Source organism: Lithobates pipiens, unplaced genomic scaffold, assembly GCF_037356315.1.
Source record: "Lithobates pipiens isolate NorthernLeopardFrog02 unplaced genomic scaffold, aLitPip1_a1.2 Scaffold_30, whole genome shotgun sequence".
Taxonomy (NCBI): Eukaryota; Metazoa; Chordata; class Amphibia; order Anura; family Ranidae; genus Lithobates; species Lithobates pipiens.
Window position 1 is genome coordinate 27,138,990 of NW_027507791.1, and position 19,883 is coordinate 27,158,872.

At 60.3% G+C, this 19,883-nt stretch overlaps 1 protein-coding gene across 1 annotated transcript; it reads left to right on the top strand.

Moving 5' to 3' along the window:
* The first annotated feature begins 503 nt into the window (after positions 1–503).
* Positions 504–16,617, top strand: DAP3 (death associated protein 3). Its single transcript, XM_077463796.1, has 13 exons — positions 504–623; positions 4,167–4,204; positions 5,371–5,475; positions 8,270–8,371; positions 8,453–8,561; positions 13,631–13,723; positions 14,110–14,240; positions 14,846–14,926; positions 15,346–15,504; positions 15,588–15,647; positions 15,754–15,843; positions 16,094–16,211; positions 16,292–16,617. Exons 2-13 carry the CDS (start codon positions 4,169–4,171, stop codon positions 16,375–16,377), a joined length of 1,170 nt encoding a protein of 389 aa, XP_077319922.1. The 5' UTR covers positions 504–623; positions 4,167–4,168; the 3' UTR covers positions 16,378–16,617.
* Positions 16,618–19,883: the final 3,266 nt, after the last annotated feature.

Below are 19,883 nucleotides of genomic sequence, written 5' to 3' on the forward strand. Positions count from 1 at the left end.
ACAGAAGGACAAATGAGGAGGGACACATGAGGAGGGACAGAGGGATAAATGAGGAGGGACAGAGGGACACATGAGGAGGGACAGCGGGACACAGGAGGAGGGACAGAAGGATAAATGAGGAGGGACAGAGGGACACATGAGGAGGGACACAGGAGGAGGGACAGAGGGACACAGGAGGAGGGACAGAGGGACACAGGAGGAGGGACAGAAGGACAAATGAGGAGGGACAGAGGGATACATGAGGAGGGACAGAGGGATAAATGAGGAGGGACAGAGGGACACATGAGGAGGGACAGAGGGACATTGCTTCTAATCAGGGACAGTTGGCAGCGATGGACATTGGACACCCTCTAGGATTACTTTCCTCTCTCCCTATATTCTATGGATTGTATTATAGAGGACAGAATTCTGATTGGCTGGTGGAGGAGCATACAGTTCAGATTCATGTTTCTGCGCAATCACGCGTCAGCCCCGCCTCTCCGCTTAGCACGATATGATGACGTATTTACCCTCCCGAGAGGAAGATGGCGGCGGAGTTACTTCCTTTGTGTCACCTGCTAATGACGACATCACTGTGCGCTGACATTTCCAGTGAATCTGACAGTGTGTGAGCGTGAGAGAAGGTGAGAAAAATAGGAAACCGGCCGGAGGGCCCCGAATACCGACCAGAAACCTGATATCAGTGGGGGAGGACCGGGATCGGAGGAGGGAAGTCTGGGGTCAGGGGGGCGGACTGGGGTCAGAGGAGGACCGGGGTCGGAGGAGGCAGGACCGGGGTCTGGGGGGTGGACTGGGGTCAGAGGAGGACCGGGGTCGGAGGAGGGAGGACCGGGGTCTGAGGGGTGGACTGGGGTCAGAGGAGCGTCGGAGGGGAGGACCGGGGTCGGAGGAGGGGAGGACCGGGGTCGGAGGAGGGGAGGACCGGGGGGAGGACCAGGGTCAGAGGGCAGGACCGGGGTCGCGGGGGTTGGAATGGGGTCGGAGGAGGGAGGACCGATGTTTGGGGGGTGGACCGGGGTCGGGGGGGAGGACTGGGGTCGGAGGAGGCAGGACCGGGGTCAGAGGAGGGAGGTCGGGGGGAGGACCAGGGTCAGAGGGCAGGACCGGGGTCGCGGGGTTGGACCGGGGTCGGAGGAGGGAGGACCGATGTTTGGGGGGTGGACCAGGGTCGGGGGGAGGACCAGGGTCGGAGGGCAGGACTGGGGTCGGGGGGGTGGACCGGGGTCAGAGGAGGGAGGAGGGGAGGACCGGGGTCGGGGGGAGGACCGGGGCCGGAGGAGGGGAGGATCGGGGTCGGGGGAGAGAGGGAGGGAGGGAGGACCGGGGGAGAGAGGGAGGGAGGGGGGACTGGGGTCGGGGAGAGAGGGAGGGAGGGAGGGGGGACTGGGGTCGGGGAGAGAGGGAGGGAGGGAGGACCGGGGTCGGGGGAGGGAGGGAGGGAGGACCGGGGTCGAGGGAGGGAGGGGGGACCGGGGTCGGAGGAGGGAGGACTATGAGTCGGAGGGGAGGACGGAGGACTGGGGTAGGACGGTGGACCGGTGGACCGGTGTCGGAGGGGAGGACGGTGGACCGGTGTCGGAGGGGAGGACGGGGGTCAGAGGGGAGGACCGGGGTCGGAGGACGGTGGACCGGGGTCGGAGGATGGAGGAGGGGAGGACCGGGGTCAGGGGGTGGACCGGGGACGTCGGAGGGGAGGCCGGAGGACCAGGGTCGGAGGGGAAGAGGGAGGACCGAGGGGGGAGGACGGTGGATCAGGGAGGGTGTTGGAGGGAAGGAGGGAGGACTGGGGAAGGTGTTGGAGGGGAGGACGGTGGACCAGAGAGGGTGTTGGAGGGGGGGAGGGAGGACCGGGGCCGGCGGGTAGGACCGAGGACCTGTGTTGGGGGAGGCCATATTGGTGATGGAGGGGAGGACGGTGGACCAGGGAGGGTGTTGGACGGGGGGGACTGAAGGACCGGTGTTGAGGGAGGGCATATTGGTGATGGAGGGGACGGAGGATCGGTGTTGGGGGAGGGGATTCTGGTGTCGGAGTGGGAGGGGACGGAGGACCGGTGTTGGGGGAGGGGATTCTGGTGCCGGAGTGGGAGGGGACGGAGGACCGGTGTTGGGGGAGGGGATTCTGGTGTCGGAGTGGGAGGGGACGGAGGACCGGTGTTGGGGGAGGGGATTCTGGTGTCGGAGGGGGAGGGGACGGAGGACCGGTGTTGGGGGAGGGGATTCTGGTGTCGGAGGGGGAGGGGACGGAGGACCGGTGTTGGGGGAGGGGATTCTGGTGTCGGAGGGGGAGGGGACGGAGGACCGGTGTTGGGGGAGGGGATTCTGGTGTCGGAGGGGGAGGGGACGGAGGACCGGTGTTGGGGGAGGGGATTCTGGTGTCGGAGGGGGAGGGGACGGAGGACCGGTGTTGGGGGAGGGGATTCTGGTGCCGGAGTGGGAGGGGACGGAGGACCGGTGTTGGGGGAGGGGATTCTGGTGCCGGAGGGAGAGGGGACGGAGGACCGGTGTTGGGGGAGGGGATTCTGGTGCCGGAGTAGGAGGGGACGGAGGACCGGTGTTGGGGGAGGGGATTCTGGTGCCGGAGTGGGAGGGGACGGAGGACCGGTGTTGGGGGAGGGGATTCTGGTGCCGGAGGGAGAGGGGACGGAGGACCGGTGTTGGGGGAGGGGATTCTGGTGCCGGAGGGAGAGGGGACGGAGGACCGGTGTTGGGGGAGGGGATTCTGGTGCCGGAGTGGGAGGGGACGGAGGACCGGTGTTGGGGGAGGGGATTCTGGTGCCGGAGTGGGAGGGGACGGAGGACCGGTGTTGGGGGAGGGGATTCTGGTGCCGGAGTGGGAGGGGACGGAGGACCGGTGTTGGGGGAGGGGATTCTGGTGCCGGAGTGGGAGGGGACGGAGGACCGGTGTTGGGGGAGGGGATTCTGGTGCCGGAGTGGGAGGGGACGGAGGACCGGTGTTGGGGGAGGGGATTCTGGTGCCGGAGTGGGAGGGGACGGAGGACCGGTGTTGGGGGAGGGGATTCTGGTGCCGGAGTGGGAGGGGACGGAGGACCGGTGTTGGGGGAGGGGATTCTGGTGCCGGAGTGGGAGGGGACGGAGGACCGGTGTTGGGGGAGGGGATTCTGGTGCCGGAGTGGGAGGGGACGGAGGACCGGTGTTGGGGGAGGGGATTCTGGTGCCGGAGTGGGAGGGGACGGAGGACCGGTGTTGGGGGAGGGGATTCTGGTGCCGGAGTGGGAGGGGACGGAGGACCGGTGTTGGGGGAGGGGATTCTGGTGCCGGAGTGGGAGGGGACGGAGGACCGGTGTTGGGGGAGGGGATTCTGGTGCCGGAGTGGGAGGGGACGGAGGACCGGTGTTGGGGGAGGGGATTCTGGTGCCGGAGTGGGAGGGGACGGAGGACCGGTGTTGGGGGAGGGGATTCTGGTGCCGGAGTGGGAGGGGACGGAGGACCGGTGTTGGGGGAGGGGATTCTGGTGCCGGAGTGGGAGGGGACGGAGGACCGGTGTTGGGGGAGGGGATTCTGGTGCCGGAGTGGGAGGGGACGGAGGACCGGTGTTGGGGGAGGGGATTCTGGTGCCGGAGTGGGAGGGGACGGAGGACCGGTGTTGGGGGAGGGGATTCTGGTGCCGGAGTGGGAGGGGACGGAGGACCGGTGTTGGGGGAGGGGATTCTGGTGCCGGAGTGGGAGGGGACGGAGGACCGGTGTTGGGGGAGGGGATTCTGGTGCCGGAGGGGGAGGGGACGGAGGACCGGTGTTGGGGGAGGGGATTCTGGTGCCGGAGGGGGAGGGGACGGAGGACCGGTGTTGGGGGAGGGGATTCTGGTGCCGGAGTGGGAGGGGACGGAGGACCGGTGTTGGGGGAGGGGATTCTGGTGCCGGAGTGGGAGGGGACGGAGGACCGGTGTTGGGGGAGGGGATTCTGGTGCCGGAGGGGGAGGGGACGGAGGACCGGTGTTGGGGGAGGGGATTCTGGTGCCGGAGGGGGAGGGGACGGAGGACCGGTGTTGGGGGAGGGGATTCTGGTGCCGGAGGGGGAGGGGACGGAGGACCGGTGTTGGGGGAGGGGATTCTGGTGCCGGAGGGGGAGGGGACGGAGGACCGGTGTTGGGGGAGGGGATTCTGGTGCCGGAGGGGTGGACTGGTGATTTTTCCTTTGTGTCTTGTAGAGATGTTGGCGAGGTGTCTCCACAGATCCCCCTGGAGGGTGAGTCCGTTATCAGGGAGTATGTGAGAATTATTGGGGGGTGATCAGCACTTTGTCTTTAGTATGTTATAGTGTATGGGGATGAGAAGGGAAGGATAACAAGCGGGACAAAAAATGGGGTACTGGGCGGGGGCTGGGTAGAGGGCAGGTTTCTGTGCACGGGGTGGGGTAGAGTATGGTGTACTGAGTGGGTGTGGTGTAGAGGGCAGGGTATTGGATGGGGGCGGGGTAGAGGACAGGGTATTAGGTGGGGTACTGGGCGGGGTAGAGGAGTGGGGTGATGGGCGGGGTAGAGGAGGGGTGATGGGAGGGGTACAAGAGAGGTGATGGGCGGGGTAGAGGAGGGGGGTGATGGGCGGGGTAGAGGAGGGGGGTAATGGGCGGGGTAGAGGAGGGGGGTGATGGGCGGGGTAGAGGTGAGGTGATGGGCGGGGTAGAGGAGGGGCACTGGGCGGGGTAGAGGAGGGGCACTGGGCGGGGTAGAGGTGAGGTAATGGGCGGGGTAGAGGAGAGGTGCGGGGGTAGAGGAGAAAGGTGATGGGCGGGGTAGAGGAGAGGCGATGGGCGGGGTAGAGGAGGGGCGATGGGCGGGGTAGAGGAGGGGCACTGGGCGAGGAAGAGGAGAGGTAATGGGAGGGGTAGAGGAGAGGTAATGGGCGGGGTAGAGGAGGGGCGATGGGCGGGGTAGAGGAGGGGCGATGGGCGGGGTAGAGGAGGGGCGATGGGCGGGGTAGAGGAGGGGCACTGGGCGAGGAAGAGGAGAGGTAATGGGAGGGGTAGAGGAGAGGTAATGGGCGGGGTAGAGGAGGGGCGATGGGCGGGGTAGAGGAGGGGCGATGGGCGGGGTAGAGGAGGGGCGATGGGCGGGGTAGAGGAGGGGCACTGGGCGGGGTAGAGGAGGGGCGATGGGCGGGGTAGAGGAGGGGCGATGGGCGGGGTAGAGGAGGGGGCGATGGGCGGGGTAGAGGAGGGGCGATGGGCGGGGTAGAGGAGGGGCGATGGGCGGGGTAGAGGATGGGGCGATGGGCGGGGTAGAGGATGGGGCACTGGGCGGGGTAGAGGAGGGGCGATGGGCGGGGTGGAGGAGGGCGATGGGCGGGGTAGAGGAGGGGTAATGGGCGGGGACGATGTAAAGGATTGGTCTGACGTTTGTTTCTTCCCTTCAGTTGGTTTTCTCTCTGGCGGTTCCTCAGAGGGGGTTGTCGGATGCCGCTTCCCCTGTAGAAAGCCCCGCCCACAGACAAATCTTCCGGACCAGTGAGAGCGATCCGGTAAGTGGGAAGACCCCAGTCTGGTCGCCATGGTGAACGGGATGATGGGATTTGGATGATCCGATTGTTTTCAGACACCCTGCAGGCGGCACAGATCACCGTCATCACTGTTCTGATGGGGGGAGGGGGGATTATTATCAGATGACCCGTCCTCAGGTGGCCAAGACCATACAGCGGTATAACAGGACGGGTTCCCCTCAGAACAGGCCTCGCCATGGTCCACCAGAAAAGTTGAGGTCACGTGATCAGCATCATATCCAGAGGTTGTCTTTGGGAAATAGACGTATGAGTGCTGCCAGCATTGCTGCAGAGGTTGTAGGGGTGGGGGGGTCAGCCTGTCAGTGCTCAGACCATACGCCGCACACTGCATCAAATTGGTCTGCATGGCTGTCGTCCCAGAAGGAAGCCTCTTCTAAAGATGATGCACAAGAAAGACCACAAACAGTTTTCTGAAGACAAGCAGACTAAGGAGATGGATTACTGGAACCATGTCCTGTGCTCTGATGAGACCAAGATAAAGGTATTTGGTGTCAGATGGTGTCAGGCGTGTGTGGGGGCAACCAGGTGAGGAGGACAAAGACAAGTGTGTCTTGTCTACAGTCAGGCATGGTGGTGGGGGTGTCATGGTCTGGGGCTGCATGAGTGCTGCCGGCACTGGGGGGCTACAGATCATTGAGGGGACCATGAATGCCAACATGTACTGTGACATACTGAAGCAGAGCATGATCCCCTCCCTTCAGAGACTGGACCGCAGGGCAGTATTCCAACATGATAACCACCCCAAACACACCTCCAACACCACCACTGCCTTGCTAAAGAAGCTGAGGGTAAAGGTGATGGACTGGCCAAGCATGTCTCCAGACCTAAACCCTATTGATCATCTGTGGGGCATCCTCAGAGGGAAGGTGGAGGAGGGGAAGGTCTCCAACATCCACCAGCTCTGTGATGTCATCATGGGGGAGGGGAAGAGGACTCCAGTGGTGACCTCCATGTTGCTTCCCAAGTCCTAGAACACGAGGCCAATGGATCTGGCTATAGGACCCCCCAAGAACTGGGCAACACCAGTCTTGGAGTACATGAGGAATAAATTGCTTTATTTGAGATCTCACAAAAAAACAACCCACCATGATGACAATACAAACTGTAACCAGAAACCTAATTAACGTGAGCCGAAATGAACTAATCCTTTAACCAGACAGGTGACTCGGAGATATGACCTTTCAGGGTAGTCTTGACGTCTCCTAGCTCACCGACTATACAATACACATTATCATAAATATCAACACAGAACTGCTTCACACAATAGCAGAGATAATGGTCTGTGTGATATATGGGGGGTCCTGTGTCAGGGTGCTGGTCTGTGGGATATACATGGGGGGGGGGGCGTCTTGTGTCGGGGTGATGGTCTGTGTGATATACATGGGGGGGGTCCTGTGTCGGGGTGATGGTCTGTGTGATATATGGGGGTGTCCTGTGTCAGGGTGATGGTCTGTGGGATATACATGGGGGGGGGGGGTCCTGTGTCGGGGTGATGGTCTGTGGGATATACATGGGGGGGGGGGGGGTCCTGTGTCGGGGTGATGGTCTGTGGGATATACATGGGGGGGGGGGGTCCTGTGTCGGGGTGATGGTCTGTGGGATATACATGGGGGGTCCTGTGTCGGGGTGATGGTCTGTGGGATATACATGGGGGGTCCTGTGTCGGGGTGATGGTCTGTGGGATATACGGGGGGTCCTGTGTCGGGGTGATGGTCTGTGGGATATACATGGGGGGTCCTGTGTCGGGGTGATGGTCTGTGGGATATATGGGGGGTCCTGTGTCGGGGTGATGGTCTGTGGGATATATGGGGGGTCCTGTGTCGGGGTGATGGTCTGTGGGATATACATGGGGGGTCCTGTGTCGGGGTGATGGTCTGTGGGATATACATGGGGGGTCCTGTGTCGGGGTGATGGTCTGTGGGATATATGGGGGGGGTCCTGTGTGATATATGGGGGGGTCCTGTGTCGGGGTGACGGTCTGTGTGATATATGGGGGGGTCCTGTGTGATATATGGGGGGGGGTCCTGTGTCGGGGTGCCGGTCTGTGTGATATATGGGGGGGTCCTGTGTTGGGGTGATGGTCTGTGTGATATACATGGGGGGGGGTCCTGTGTCGGGGTGATGGTCTGTGTGATATATGGGGGGGTCCTGTGTTGGGGTGACGGTCTGTGTGATATACATGGGGGGGGGGTCCTGTGTCGGGGTGATGGTCTGTGGGATATATGGGGGGGGTCCTGTGTCGGGGTGATGGTCTGTGGGATATATGGGGGGGGGTCCTGTGTGATATATGGGGGGGGTCCTGTGTCGGGGTGACGGTCTGTGTGATATATGGGGGGGTCCTGTGTGATATATGGGGGGGGGTCCTGTGTCGGGGTGACGGTCTGTGTGATATATGGGGGGGTCCTGTGTGATATATGGGGGGGGGTCCTGTGTTGGGGTGATGGTCTGTGTGATATACATGGGGGGGGGGGGTCCTGTGTCGGGGTGATGGTCTGTGGGATATATGGGGGCGGTCCTGTGTCGGGGTGCCGGTCTGTGTGATATATGGGGGGTCCTGTGTGATATATGGGGGGTCCTGTGTCGGGGTGCCGGTCTGTGGGATATATGGGGGGGTCCTGTGTCGGGGTGCCGGTCTGTGGGATATATGGGGGGGTCCTGTTTCGGGGTGATGGTCTGTGTGATATATGGGGGGGTCCTGTGGGATATATGGGGGGGTCCTGTGTCACCACTCCCATAACCTTGCTGTGTTTTCCAGGCCCAGCACATGGAGGACCATGAGGCTCAGTTCTACTCCATCCCTTCCAGCCAGGTGAAGTCCATCTTCCCCCACGGCCTTCCCCCGCGCTTCCAACTACAGGTGAGTCCCGCCTCTAACGGGGTGATCCTATCCGCCCCTCCTCCACTGATCTCTGTATTCACTCTTCCCTCCCCCCCCCAGTGTAAGACCTTCAATGAGACCTCCCTGATGGTGCGCCGGCCCGCCATAGAACTCATCTCCTATCTGAAGAAGACGGACTTCTCCCGACCTGCGGCACGCTACGTCCTCTGTATCCTTCCATGTTCCTGGGTGGGCTTCCTCAGTGTGGGGACTCTCCTGACACGGGGAATGAAGTGATACCCCGATGGTGGGGGTTGGTTGGTTTGGGGACTCTCCTGACACGGGGAATGAAGTGATACCCCGATGATGGGGGTTGGTTGGTTTGGGGTCTCTCCTGACATGGGGAATGAAGTGATACCCCGATGATGGGGGTTGGTTGGTTTGGGGACTCTCCTGACATGGGGAATGAAGTGATACCCGATGATGGGGGTTGGTTGATTTGGGGACTCTCCTGACACGGGGAATGAAGTGATACCCCGATGATGGGGGTTGGTTGGTCTGGGGACTCTCCTGACACGGGGAATGAAGTGATACCCCGATGATGATGGGGGTGGGTTGGTTTGGGGACTCTCCTGACACGGGGAATGAAGTGATACCCCGATGATGGGGGTTGGTTGGTCTGGGGACTCTCCTGACACGGGGAATGAAGTGATACCCCGATGATGACGGTTGGTTGGTCTGGGGACTCTCCTGACACGGGGAATGAAGTGAAACCCGATGATGGGGGTTGGTTGGTTTGGGGACTCTCCTGACACGGGGAATGAAGTGATACCCCGATGATGGGGGTTGGTTGATTTGGGGACTCTCCTGACACGGGGAATGAAGTGATACCCCGATGATGGGGGTTGGTTGGTCTGGGGACTCTCCTGACACGGGGAATGAAGTGATACCCCGATGGTGGGGGTTGGTTGGTCTGGGGACTCTCCTGACACGGGGAATGAAGTGATACCCCGATGATGGGGGGTTGGTTGGTTTGGGGACTCTCCTGACACGGGGAATGAAGTGATACCCCGATGATGATGGGGGTGGGTTGGTCTGGGGACTCTCCTGACACGGGGAATGAAGTGATACCCCGATGATGGGGGTTGGTTGGTTTGGGGACTCTCCTGACACGGGGAATGAAGTGATACCCCGATGATGGGGGTTGGTTGGTTTGGGGACTCTCCTGACACGGGGAATGAAGTGATACCCGATGATGGGGGTTGGTTGGTTTGGGGACTCTCCTGACATGGGGAATGAAGTGATACCCCGATGGTGGGGGTGGGTTGGTTTGGGGACTCTCCTGACACGGGGAATGAAGTGATACCCCGATGATGGGGGTTGGTTGGTTTGGGGACTCTCCTGACACGGGGAATGAAGTGATACCCGATGATGGGGGTTGGTTGATTTGGGGACTCTCCTGACACGGGGAATGAAGTGATACCCCGATGATGGGGGTGGGTTGGTTTGGGGACTCTCCTGACACGGGGAATGAAGTGATACCCCGATGATGACGGTTGGTTGGTTTGGGGACTCTCCTGACACGGGGAATGAAGTGATACCCCGATGATGGGGGTTGGTTGGTTTGGGGACTCTCCTGACACGGGGAATGAAGTGATACCCCGATGATGGGGGTTGGTTGGTTTGGGGACTCTCCTGACACGGGGAATGAAGTGAAACCCGATGATGGGGGTTGGTTGATTTGGGGACTCTCCTGACACGGGGAATGAAGTGAAACCCGATGATGGGGGTTGGTTGGTTTGGGGACTCTCCTGACACGGGGAATGAAGTGATACCCCGATGATGGGGGTTGGTTGGTTTGGGGACTCTCCTGACACGGGGAATGAAGTGATACCCCGATGATGGGGGTTGGTTGGTCTGGGGACTCTCCTGACACGGGGAATGAAGTGATACCCCGATGATGGGGGGTTGGTTGGTTTGGGGACTCTCCTGACATGGGGAATGAAGTGATACCCCGATGATGGGGGTTGGTTGGTTGGTTTGGGGACTCTCCTGACACGGGGAATGAAGTGACACCCCGATGATGGGGGGGTTGGTTGGTTTGGGGACTCTCCTGACACGGGGAATGAAGTGATACCCCGATGATGATGGGGGTGGGTTGGTCTGGGGACTCTCCTGACACGGGGAATGAAGTGATACCCCGATGATGGGGGTTGGTTGGTTTGGGGACTCTCCTGACACGGGGAATGAAGTGATACCCCGATGATGGGGGTTGGTTGGTTGGTTTGGGGACTCTCCTGACATGGGGAATGAAGTGAAACCCGATGATGGGGGTTGGTTGGTTTGGGGACTCTCCTGACACGGGGAATAAAGTGGTACCCCGATGGTGGGGGTTGGTTGGTTTGGGGACTCTCCTGACACGGGGAATGAAGTGATACCCCGATGATGGGGGTTGGTTGGTTGGTTTGGGGACTCTCCTGACATGGGGAATGAAGTGAAACCCGATGATGGGGGTTGGTTGGTTTGGGGACTCTCCTGACACGGGGAATAAAGTGGTACCCCGATGGTGGGGGTTGGTTGGTTTGGGGACTCTCCTGACACGGGGAATGAAGTGATACCCCGATGATGGGGGTTGGTTGGTTGGTTTGGGGACTCTCCTGACATGGGGAATGAAGTGAAACCCGATGATGGGGGTTGGTTGGTTTGGGGACTCTCCTGACACGGGGAATGAAGTGATACCCCGATGGTGGGGGTTGGTTGGTTTGGGGACTCTCCTGACACGGGGAATGAAGTGATACCCCGATGATGGGGGTTGGTTGGTTGGTTTGGGGACTCTCCTGACACGGGGAATGAAGTGATACCCCGATGATGGGGGTTGGTTGGTTTGGGGACTCTCCTGACACGGGGAATGAAGTGATACCCCGATGATGGGGGTTGGTTGGTTTGGGGACTCTCCTGACACGGGGAATGAAGTGATACCCCGATGATGATGGGGGTGGGTTGGTTTGGGGACTCTTCTGACACGGGGAATAAAGTGGTACCCCGATGGTGGGGGTTGGTTGGTTTGGGGACTCTCCTGACACGGGGAATAAAGTGGTACCCCGATGGTGGGGGTTGGTTGGTTTGGGGACTCTCCTGACACGGGGAATGAAGTGATACCCGATGATGGGGGTTGGTTGGTTGGTTTGGGGACTCTCCTGACACGGGGAATAAAGTGGTACCCCGATGGTGGGGGTTGGTTGGTTTGGGGACTCTCCTGACGCGGGGAATGAAGTGATACCCCGATGATGGGGGTTGGTTGGTTTGGGGACTCTCCTGACACGGGGAATGAAGTGATACCCCGATGATGGGGGTTGGTTGGTTGGTTTGGGGACTCTCCTGACATGGGGAATGAAGTGAAACCCGATGATGGGGGTTGGTTGGTTTGGGGACTCTCCTGACACGGGGAATGAAGTGATACCCCGATGGTGGGGGTTGGTTGGTTTGGGGACTCTCCTGACACGGGGAATGAAGTGATACCCCGATGATGGGGGTTGGTTGGTCTGGGGACTCTCCTGACACGGGGAATGAAGTGATACCCCGATGATGGGGGTTGGTTGGTTTGGGGACTCTCCTGACACGGGGAATGAAGTGATACCCCGATGATGGGGGTTGGTTGGTTTGGGGACTCTCCTGACACGGGGAATGAAGTGATACCCCGATGATGGGGGTTGGTTGGTTTGGGGACTCTCCTGACACGGGGAATGAAGTGAAACCCGATGATGGGGGTTGGTTGATTTGGGGACTCTCCTGACACGGGGAATGAAGTGATACCCCGATGGTGGGGGTGGGTTGATTTGGGGACTCTCCTGACACGGGGAATGAAGTGATACCCCGATGGTGGGGGTGGGTTGGTCTGGGGACTCTCCTGACACGGGGAATGAAGTGATACCCCGATGATGGGGGTGGGTTGGTTTGGGGACTCTCCTGACACGGGGAATGAAGTGATACCCCGATGATGGGGGTTGGTTGGTCTGGGGACTCTCCTGACACGGAGAATGAAGTGATACCCCGATGATGGGGGTTGGTTGGTTTGGGGACTCTCCTGACACAGGGAATGAAGTGATACCCCGATGATGGGGGTTGGTTGGTTTGGGGACTCTCCTGACATGGGGAATGAAGTGATACCCCGATGATGGGGGTTGGTTGGTTTGGGGACTCTCCTGACATGGAGAATGAAGTGATACCCCGATGATGGGGGTGGGTTGGTTTGGGGACTCTCCTGACACGGGGAATGAAGTGATACCCCGATGATGGGGGTTGGTTGGTCTGGGGACTCTCCTGACATGGGGAATGAAGTGATACCCCGATGGTGGGGGTTGGTTGGTTTGGGGACTCTCCTGACACGGGGAATGAAGTGATACCCCGATGATGGGGGTTGGTTGGTTGGTTTGGGGACTCTCCTGACACGGGGAATGAAGTGATACCCCGATGATGGGGGTTGGTTGGTTTGGGGACTCTCCTGACACGGGGAATGAAGTGATACCCCCGATGGTGGGGGTTGGTTTGGGGACTCTCCTGACACGGGGAATGAAGTGATACCCCGATGATGGGGGTTGGTTGGTTTGGGGACTCTCCTGACACGGGGAATGAAGTGATACCCCGATGATGGGGGTTGGTTGGTTGGTTTGGGGACTCTCCTGACACGGGGAATGAAGTGATACCCCGATGATGGGGGTGGGTTGGTTTGGGGACTCTCCTGACATGGAGAATGAAGTGATACCCCGATGATGGGGGTTGGTTGGTTTGGGGACTCTCCTGACATGGGGAATGAAGTGATACCCCGATGATGGGGGTTGGTTGGTCTGGGGAATGAAGTGGTACCCCGATGATGATGGGGGTGGGTTGGTTTGGGGAATGAAGTGATATCCCGATGATGGGGGGTTGGTTGGTTTGGGGACTCTCCTGACACGGGGGATGAAGTGATACCCCGATGATGGGGGTTGGTTGGTCTGGGGAATGAAGTGGTACCCCGATGATGATGGGGGTGGGTTGGTTTGGGGAATGAAGTGATACCCCGATGGTGGGGGTTGGTTGGTTTGGGGACTCTCCTGACACGGGGAATGAAGTGATACCCCGATGATGGGGGTTGGTTGGTATGGGGAATGAAGTGATACCCCGATGATGGGGGTGGGTTGGTCTGGGGCAGCACAGGGTGGGTGTGGCTTGTAGGGTCTCTGGGACAAGTCACTCCCCCCAATAGTGCAGTCCCCTCTTTTCCCACAATGCTTCTCTTCCTTAACACTTGGAACCCCCCAGATGGTAAGCCGGGGACGGGGAAGAGTCTGATCTTGTGCCACGTCCTACACTACTGCCACAGCCAGGGCTGGCTCATAGTGCACCTACCTGACGGTAAGTTCTGGGGACCTTCTCTATTCGTATCCGGGAGAGGGCGCCACTCGCCTCCAAAGGGTCCGCAGAAGGAGCTGATCCTTTCATCAAGGGTGCTAGGTGGTTGTTTGCAGGGGGTAATGGGGGTTATGGATCATGCATGCAGGGGGTAATTGGGGTGTGTAGTGAGGGGGAGTTGGTGACTTGCGGGGGGGTTCATCTGTAGCAGAGGTGAGTTGGTGATGCATGTAGTGGGGGGCGGATGTAAGTTGGTGACACGTTGAGGGTGAGGGGTCAGTGGCAGGGGTGGTCGGTGACATGTGTAGGGGTCTGTAGCGGGGGAGGGGGGTAGTCGGGGGTTGTATTGGCGGTGGTTGGTGACAGGCAGTCCCTCTTTCTGCCCCCAGCACACCTCCTGGTGAAGAACTGTAAGGAACTGATGATGTCATCGTATAACACGCAGAGATATGACCAACCACTGGAGGCGTCTCTTTGGCTTAAACACTTCAAAGCTTCTAATGAGCCGTTCCTCTCACAGGTAACTGTCTGTGGGGCTGATTGGTGCAGATTCCTTGTCCTGTCCTGTTGGGAGATGTGGTGGGGGGGCTCCTGTCCTGTTGGGAGATGTGGTGGGGCGGCTCCTGTCCTGTTGGGAGATGTGGGGGGGGGGGGGCTCCTGTCCTGTTGGGAGATGTGGGGGGGGGGGCGGCTCCTGTCCTGTTGGGAGATGTGGGGGGGGGGGCGGCTCCTGTCCTGTTGGGAGATGTGGGGGGGGGGGGGCGGCTCCTGTCCTGTTGGGAGATGTGGGGGGGGGGGGGGCGGCTCCTGTCCTGTTGGGAGATGTGGGGGGGGGGGCGGCTCCTGTCCTGTTGGGAGATGTGGGGGGGGGCGGCTCCTGTCCTGTTGGGAGATGTGGGGGGGGGGGGGCGGCTCCTGTCCTGTTGGGAGATGTGGGGGGGGGGGGGGGCGGCTCCTGTCCTGTTGGGAGATGTGGGGGGGGGCGGCTCCTGTCCTGTTGGGAGATGTGGGGGGGGGCGGCTCCTGTCCTGTTGGGAGATGTGGGGGGGGCGGCTCCTGTCCTGTCGGGATGTGGACCCCGGAATTGGTCCCGCCCCCTGTGATCTGGGTATGTTTGTGTTGCAGATTAGGACCCAACAGCGGTACGCTTGGAGTAAACGGGAGGCCACCGAGGAGGGGACACCACTGGGTGCTCTGGTGGATCAGGTAAGATTGTGTGTGCCGGGGGGACCCCCAGAATCTTGTGACCTCATACACAAGACTGCTTCTCCATTCAGTGGTTCTGCGCAAGGGGCGGTGATGTGTGGGCGGTCCCCTTGGGGGGGGGTTCTAGTGCAATAGAACAATGGGATCCATCTTGTAAAAAGTCTGAGACCGAGCTCATGCAATATTCCTGCAGTTGGAAGGAGGAACTCCTTTTATCTTCACATATTTCTTGAGGGATATTGTTCAGAAATATTAATGTCCCAAGTGAAAGTGCCCCCTCATTCTTGCAATACAAACCACACATATAGAACCGGGGGTAACACGAAGTGGGGGGGGGGGGGGGCGCGTAGTGATGTGTGGGCGCCCCACCCTCAGGGGGGGCTGTGGCATAAGTAGTAACACGGTCTTGTTCTCCTCAGGGGCTGACCCGGGTGAAGACGGCCAGTGACGTGGTGGGCGTGGTGCTGAAGGAGCTGAAGAGACAGAGCGGAGGAGACGCGTTTCGGGTCCTGGTGTCTATAGACGGGGCCAACAGTCTGTGGGGGAGGAGCAGCCTGAAGAAGGAGGACAGGAGCATTGTGAGTGCCCACCCCTGCCCATGTCTGCCCTCCCCTCACCCACACCCACCACACATAACCTTCCTCTCATTTCTCCATCTCAGCTGTCTCCCAAAGAGCTGACACTCGTCCACAACTTCCAGAAGATGCTGAAAAATGATTGGGTAAGACCCCCCCCCCCTACAGCTATTCAGGGGCCGGACATGGGCGGGGTGATGGGAGGAGGCAGATATTTTTCTGTTGGTGTATTATAGATCTTTCTCCCCACAGACAGGGGGCGCTGTTGTCCTGGAGGTCAGCCAGACTGGGTCATTATTCCACTCGAAATCCGCGTATCTGCCGCAGGCGCTCCTGGGGAAGGTGAGTGACGCCCGCCATTGTTCATCCTCCTCTGTGCCCCGGAGGGGTCCCTCCAATCATAGGAGGTACACAAATCCCACCCATAAGGGGTAAAGGGGGGGTACCCAAGGCCCTGGGTGCTGCGATGTTATAATAGAGAGGGCAGGTTCTCTTTTGGGTGTACACTCCCTTCTCGTGTTGGGGGGGGAGGGCGCCATCTGGAAAAGCGGGGGCGGGGAGGTCACTGTTCCTCAATAGTCTCGTATTTCAGGAGGGATTTGATTTCCTGGACCCCTTCATCCCCATCCAAGTGTCCAGATACAGCGAGAAGGAGTTCGAGAGCTGCTTCCGGTACTACGTGGAGAGGAAATGGATCCAGCATGAGAAAGGTGGGTGTGTCCTGCTGGGGATTTGTCATGTGACGGTCATTGTGGAATCTGATTGGACGCCGTGTGTTTTGTGTTTGTAGCGCGGACGGATCGGGGGAAGGAGGAGTTGATGTTCCTGACGAATTTCAACCCGCGGGAGATGGAGAAGCTCTGCGCCTTCCTGTGAGGAGATACGTGGACCGGATGTGCCACCGGGGGCCCACCACATGGGGGCGGTCTCTCCTTTATCCAAGGCGGTTCCTGGTACACCCATGTGACTCCTGGGACTTTCTGGATTGGACGCCATAGTGGGGGAACCTGTGAGACTTTAAATCATGTGGGGACCCCCCCCCCCCAAGAAACTGCCTGTGGGGGGCGGCGGCGCCTACTGCTGCTTTATTATAAATAAAAGTACTTTTTCTATAAAGTGACTCCAGTGTGAGTATCGGGGTGTCCTCCCAAACACGGGGGGGCAATGAGGATGAGGGGGGATGGGACTGATTCTAGCATTGAATTATGGGAACTAAAAAGCGACTTGTCTCTGCGGATCCCCCCCAGGGTGCTCTGGGAGTCCTTTGTCTCTGTGGATCCCCCAGAAGACAGACAGGTCAGAGTAGCATGGGAACCTTTTCTGAAGTTGCAGGGTGCATCATGTCAGTTAAACACTCCTGAGCATCCGCCCCCGCCGCACCCTGTGTGCTCCTGAGCGTCCGCCCCCGCCGCACCCTGCGTGCTCCTGAGCGTCCGCCCCCGCTGCACCCTGCGCGCTCCTGAGCGTCCGCCCCCGCCGCACCCTGCGCGCTCCTGAGCGTCCGCCCCCGCCGCACCCTGCGCGCTCCTGAGCGTCCGCCCCCGCCGCACCCTGCGCGCTCCTGAGCGTCCGCCCCCGCCGCACCCTGCGCGCTCCTGAGCGTCCGCCCCCGCCGCACCCTGCGCGCTCCTGAGCGTCCGCCCCCGCCGCACCCTGCGCGCTCCTGAGCGTCCGCCCCCGCCGCACCCTGCGCGCTCCTGAGCGTCCGCCCCCGCCGCACCCTGCGCGCTCCTGAGCGTCCGCCCCCGCCGCACCCTGCGCGCTCCTGAGCGTCCGCCCCCGCCGCACCCTGCGCGCTCCTGAGCGTCCGCCCCCGCCGCACCCTGCGCGCTCCTGAGCGTCCGCCCCCGCCGCACCCTGCGCGCTCCGGAGCGTCCGCCCCCGCCGCACCCTGCGCGCTCCGGAGCGTCCGCCCCCGCCGCACCCTGCGCGCTCCGGAGCGAATAAGGGGGATCCCTCCACACACAGAAGAATGAGGGGGTCCCTCCACACACAGAAGAATGAGGGGGGTCCCTCCACACACAGAGGAATTAGGGGGATCCCTCCACACACAGAGGAATGAGGGGGATCCCTCCACACACAGAGGAATGAGGGGGGTCCCTCCACACAGAGGAATAAGGGGGGTCCCTCCACACACAGAGGAATTAGGGGGATCCCTCCACACACAGAGGAATGAGGGGGATCCCTCCACACAGAGGAATGAGGGGATCCCTCCACACAGAGGAATGAGGGGATCCCTCCACACAGAAGAATGAGGGGGGTCCCTCCACACAGAGGAATAAGGGTGATCCCTCCACACACAGAGGAATGAGGGGATCCCTCCACACACAGAAGAATGAGGGGGGTCCCTCCACACAGAGGAATGAGGGGATCCCTCCAAACACAGAGGAATGAGGGGGGTCCCTCCACACAGAACTATGAGGGGGGTCCCTCCACACAGAGGAATTAGGGGGATCCCTCCACACACAGAGGAATGAGGGGGTCCCTCCACACACAGAGGAATGAGGGGATCCCTCCACACAGAGGAATGAGGGGATCCTCCACACAGAAGAATGAGGGGGGTCCCTCCACACAGAGGAATAAGGGGGATCCCTCCACACACAGAGGAATGAGGGGATCCCTCCACACACAGAAGAATGAGGGGGTCCCTCCACACAGAAGAATGAGGGGATCCCTCCACACACAGAGGAATGAGGGGATCCCTCCACACACAGGAATGAGGGGGATCCCTCCACACAGAGGAATGAGGGGGTCCCTCCACACAGAGGAATGAGGGGGATCCCTCCACACAGAAGAATGAGGGGGTCCCTCCACACAGAGGAATAAGGGGGATCCCTCCACACACAGAGGAATGAGGGGGTCCCTCCACACACAGAGGAATGAGGGGGTCCCTCCACACACAGAGGAATGAGGGGGATCCCTCCACACAGAGGAATGAGGGGATCCCTCCACACAGAAGAATGAGGGGGGTCCCTCCACACAGAGGAATAAGGGGGATTCCCTCCACACACAGAGGAATGAGGGGATCCCTCCACACACAGAAGAATGAGGGGGTCCCTCCACACAGAGGAATGAGGGGGGTCCCTCCACACAGAAGAATGAGGGGATCCCTCCACACACAGAGGAATGAGGGGATCCCTCCACACACAGGAATGAGGGGGATCCCTCCACACAGAGGAATGAGGGGATCCCTCCACACAGAGGAATGAGGGGATCCCTCCACACAGAAGAATGAGGGGGTCCCTCCACACAGAGGAATAAGGGGGATCCCTCCACACACAGAGGAATTAGGGGGATCCCTCCACACACAGAGGAATGAGGGGGTCCCTCCACACACAGAGGAATGAGGGGATCCCTCCACACACAGGAATGAGGGGGATCCCTCCACACAGAGGAATGAGGGGATCCCTCCACACAGAGGAATGAGGGGATCCCTCCACACAGAAGAATGAGGGGGTCCCTCCACACAGAGGAATAAGGGGGATCCCTCCACACACAGAGGAATGAGGGGATCCCTCCACACACAGAAGAATGAGGGGTCCCTCCACACAGAGGAATGAGGGGATCCCTCCACACACAGAGGAATGAGGGGATCCCTCCACACACAGGAATGAGGGGGATCCCTCCACACAGAGGAATGAGGGGATCCCTCCACACAGAAGAATGAGGGGGTCCCTCCACACAGAGGAATAAGGGGGATCCCTCCACACACAGAGGAATTAGGGGGATCCCTCCACACACAGAGGAATGAGGGGGTCCCTCCACACACAGAGGAATGAGGGGGATCCCTCCACACAGAAGAATGAGGGGGTCCCTCCACACAGAGGAATAAGGGGGATCCCTCCACAGACAGAGGAATGAGGGGATCCCTCCACACACAGAAGAATGAGGGGGTCCCTCCACACAGAGGAATGAGGGGGTCCCTCCACACAGAGGAATGAGGGGATCCCTCCACACACAGGAATGAGGGGGATCCCTCCACACAGAGGAATGAGGGGATCTCTCCACACAGAGGAATGAGGGGATCCCTCCACACAGAAGAATGAGGGGGTCCCTCCACACAGAGGAATAAGGGGGATCCCTCCACACACAGAAGAATGAGGGGGGTCCCTCCACACAGAGGAATAAGGGGGATCCCTCCACACACAGAAGAATGAGGGGGTCCCTCCACACAGAGGAATAAGGGGGATCCCTCCACACACAGAAGAATGAGGGGGTCCCTCCACACACAGGAATGAGGGGGGATCCCTCCACACAGAGGAATGAGGGGATCCCTCCACACACAGAGGAATTAGGGGGATTTCTCCACACAGATGAATGAGGGGGATCCCTCCACACACAGAGGAATGAGGGGGTCCCTCCACACAGAGGAATGCGGGGAT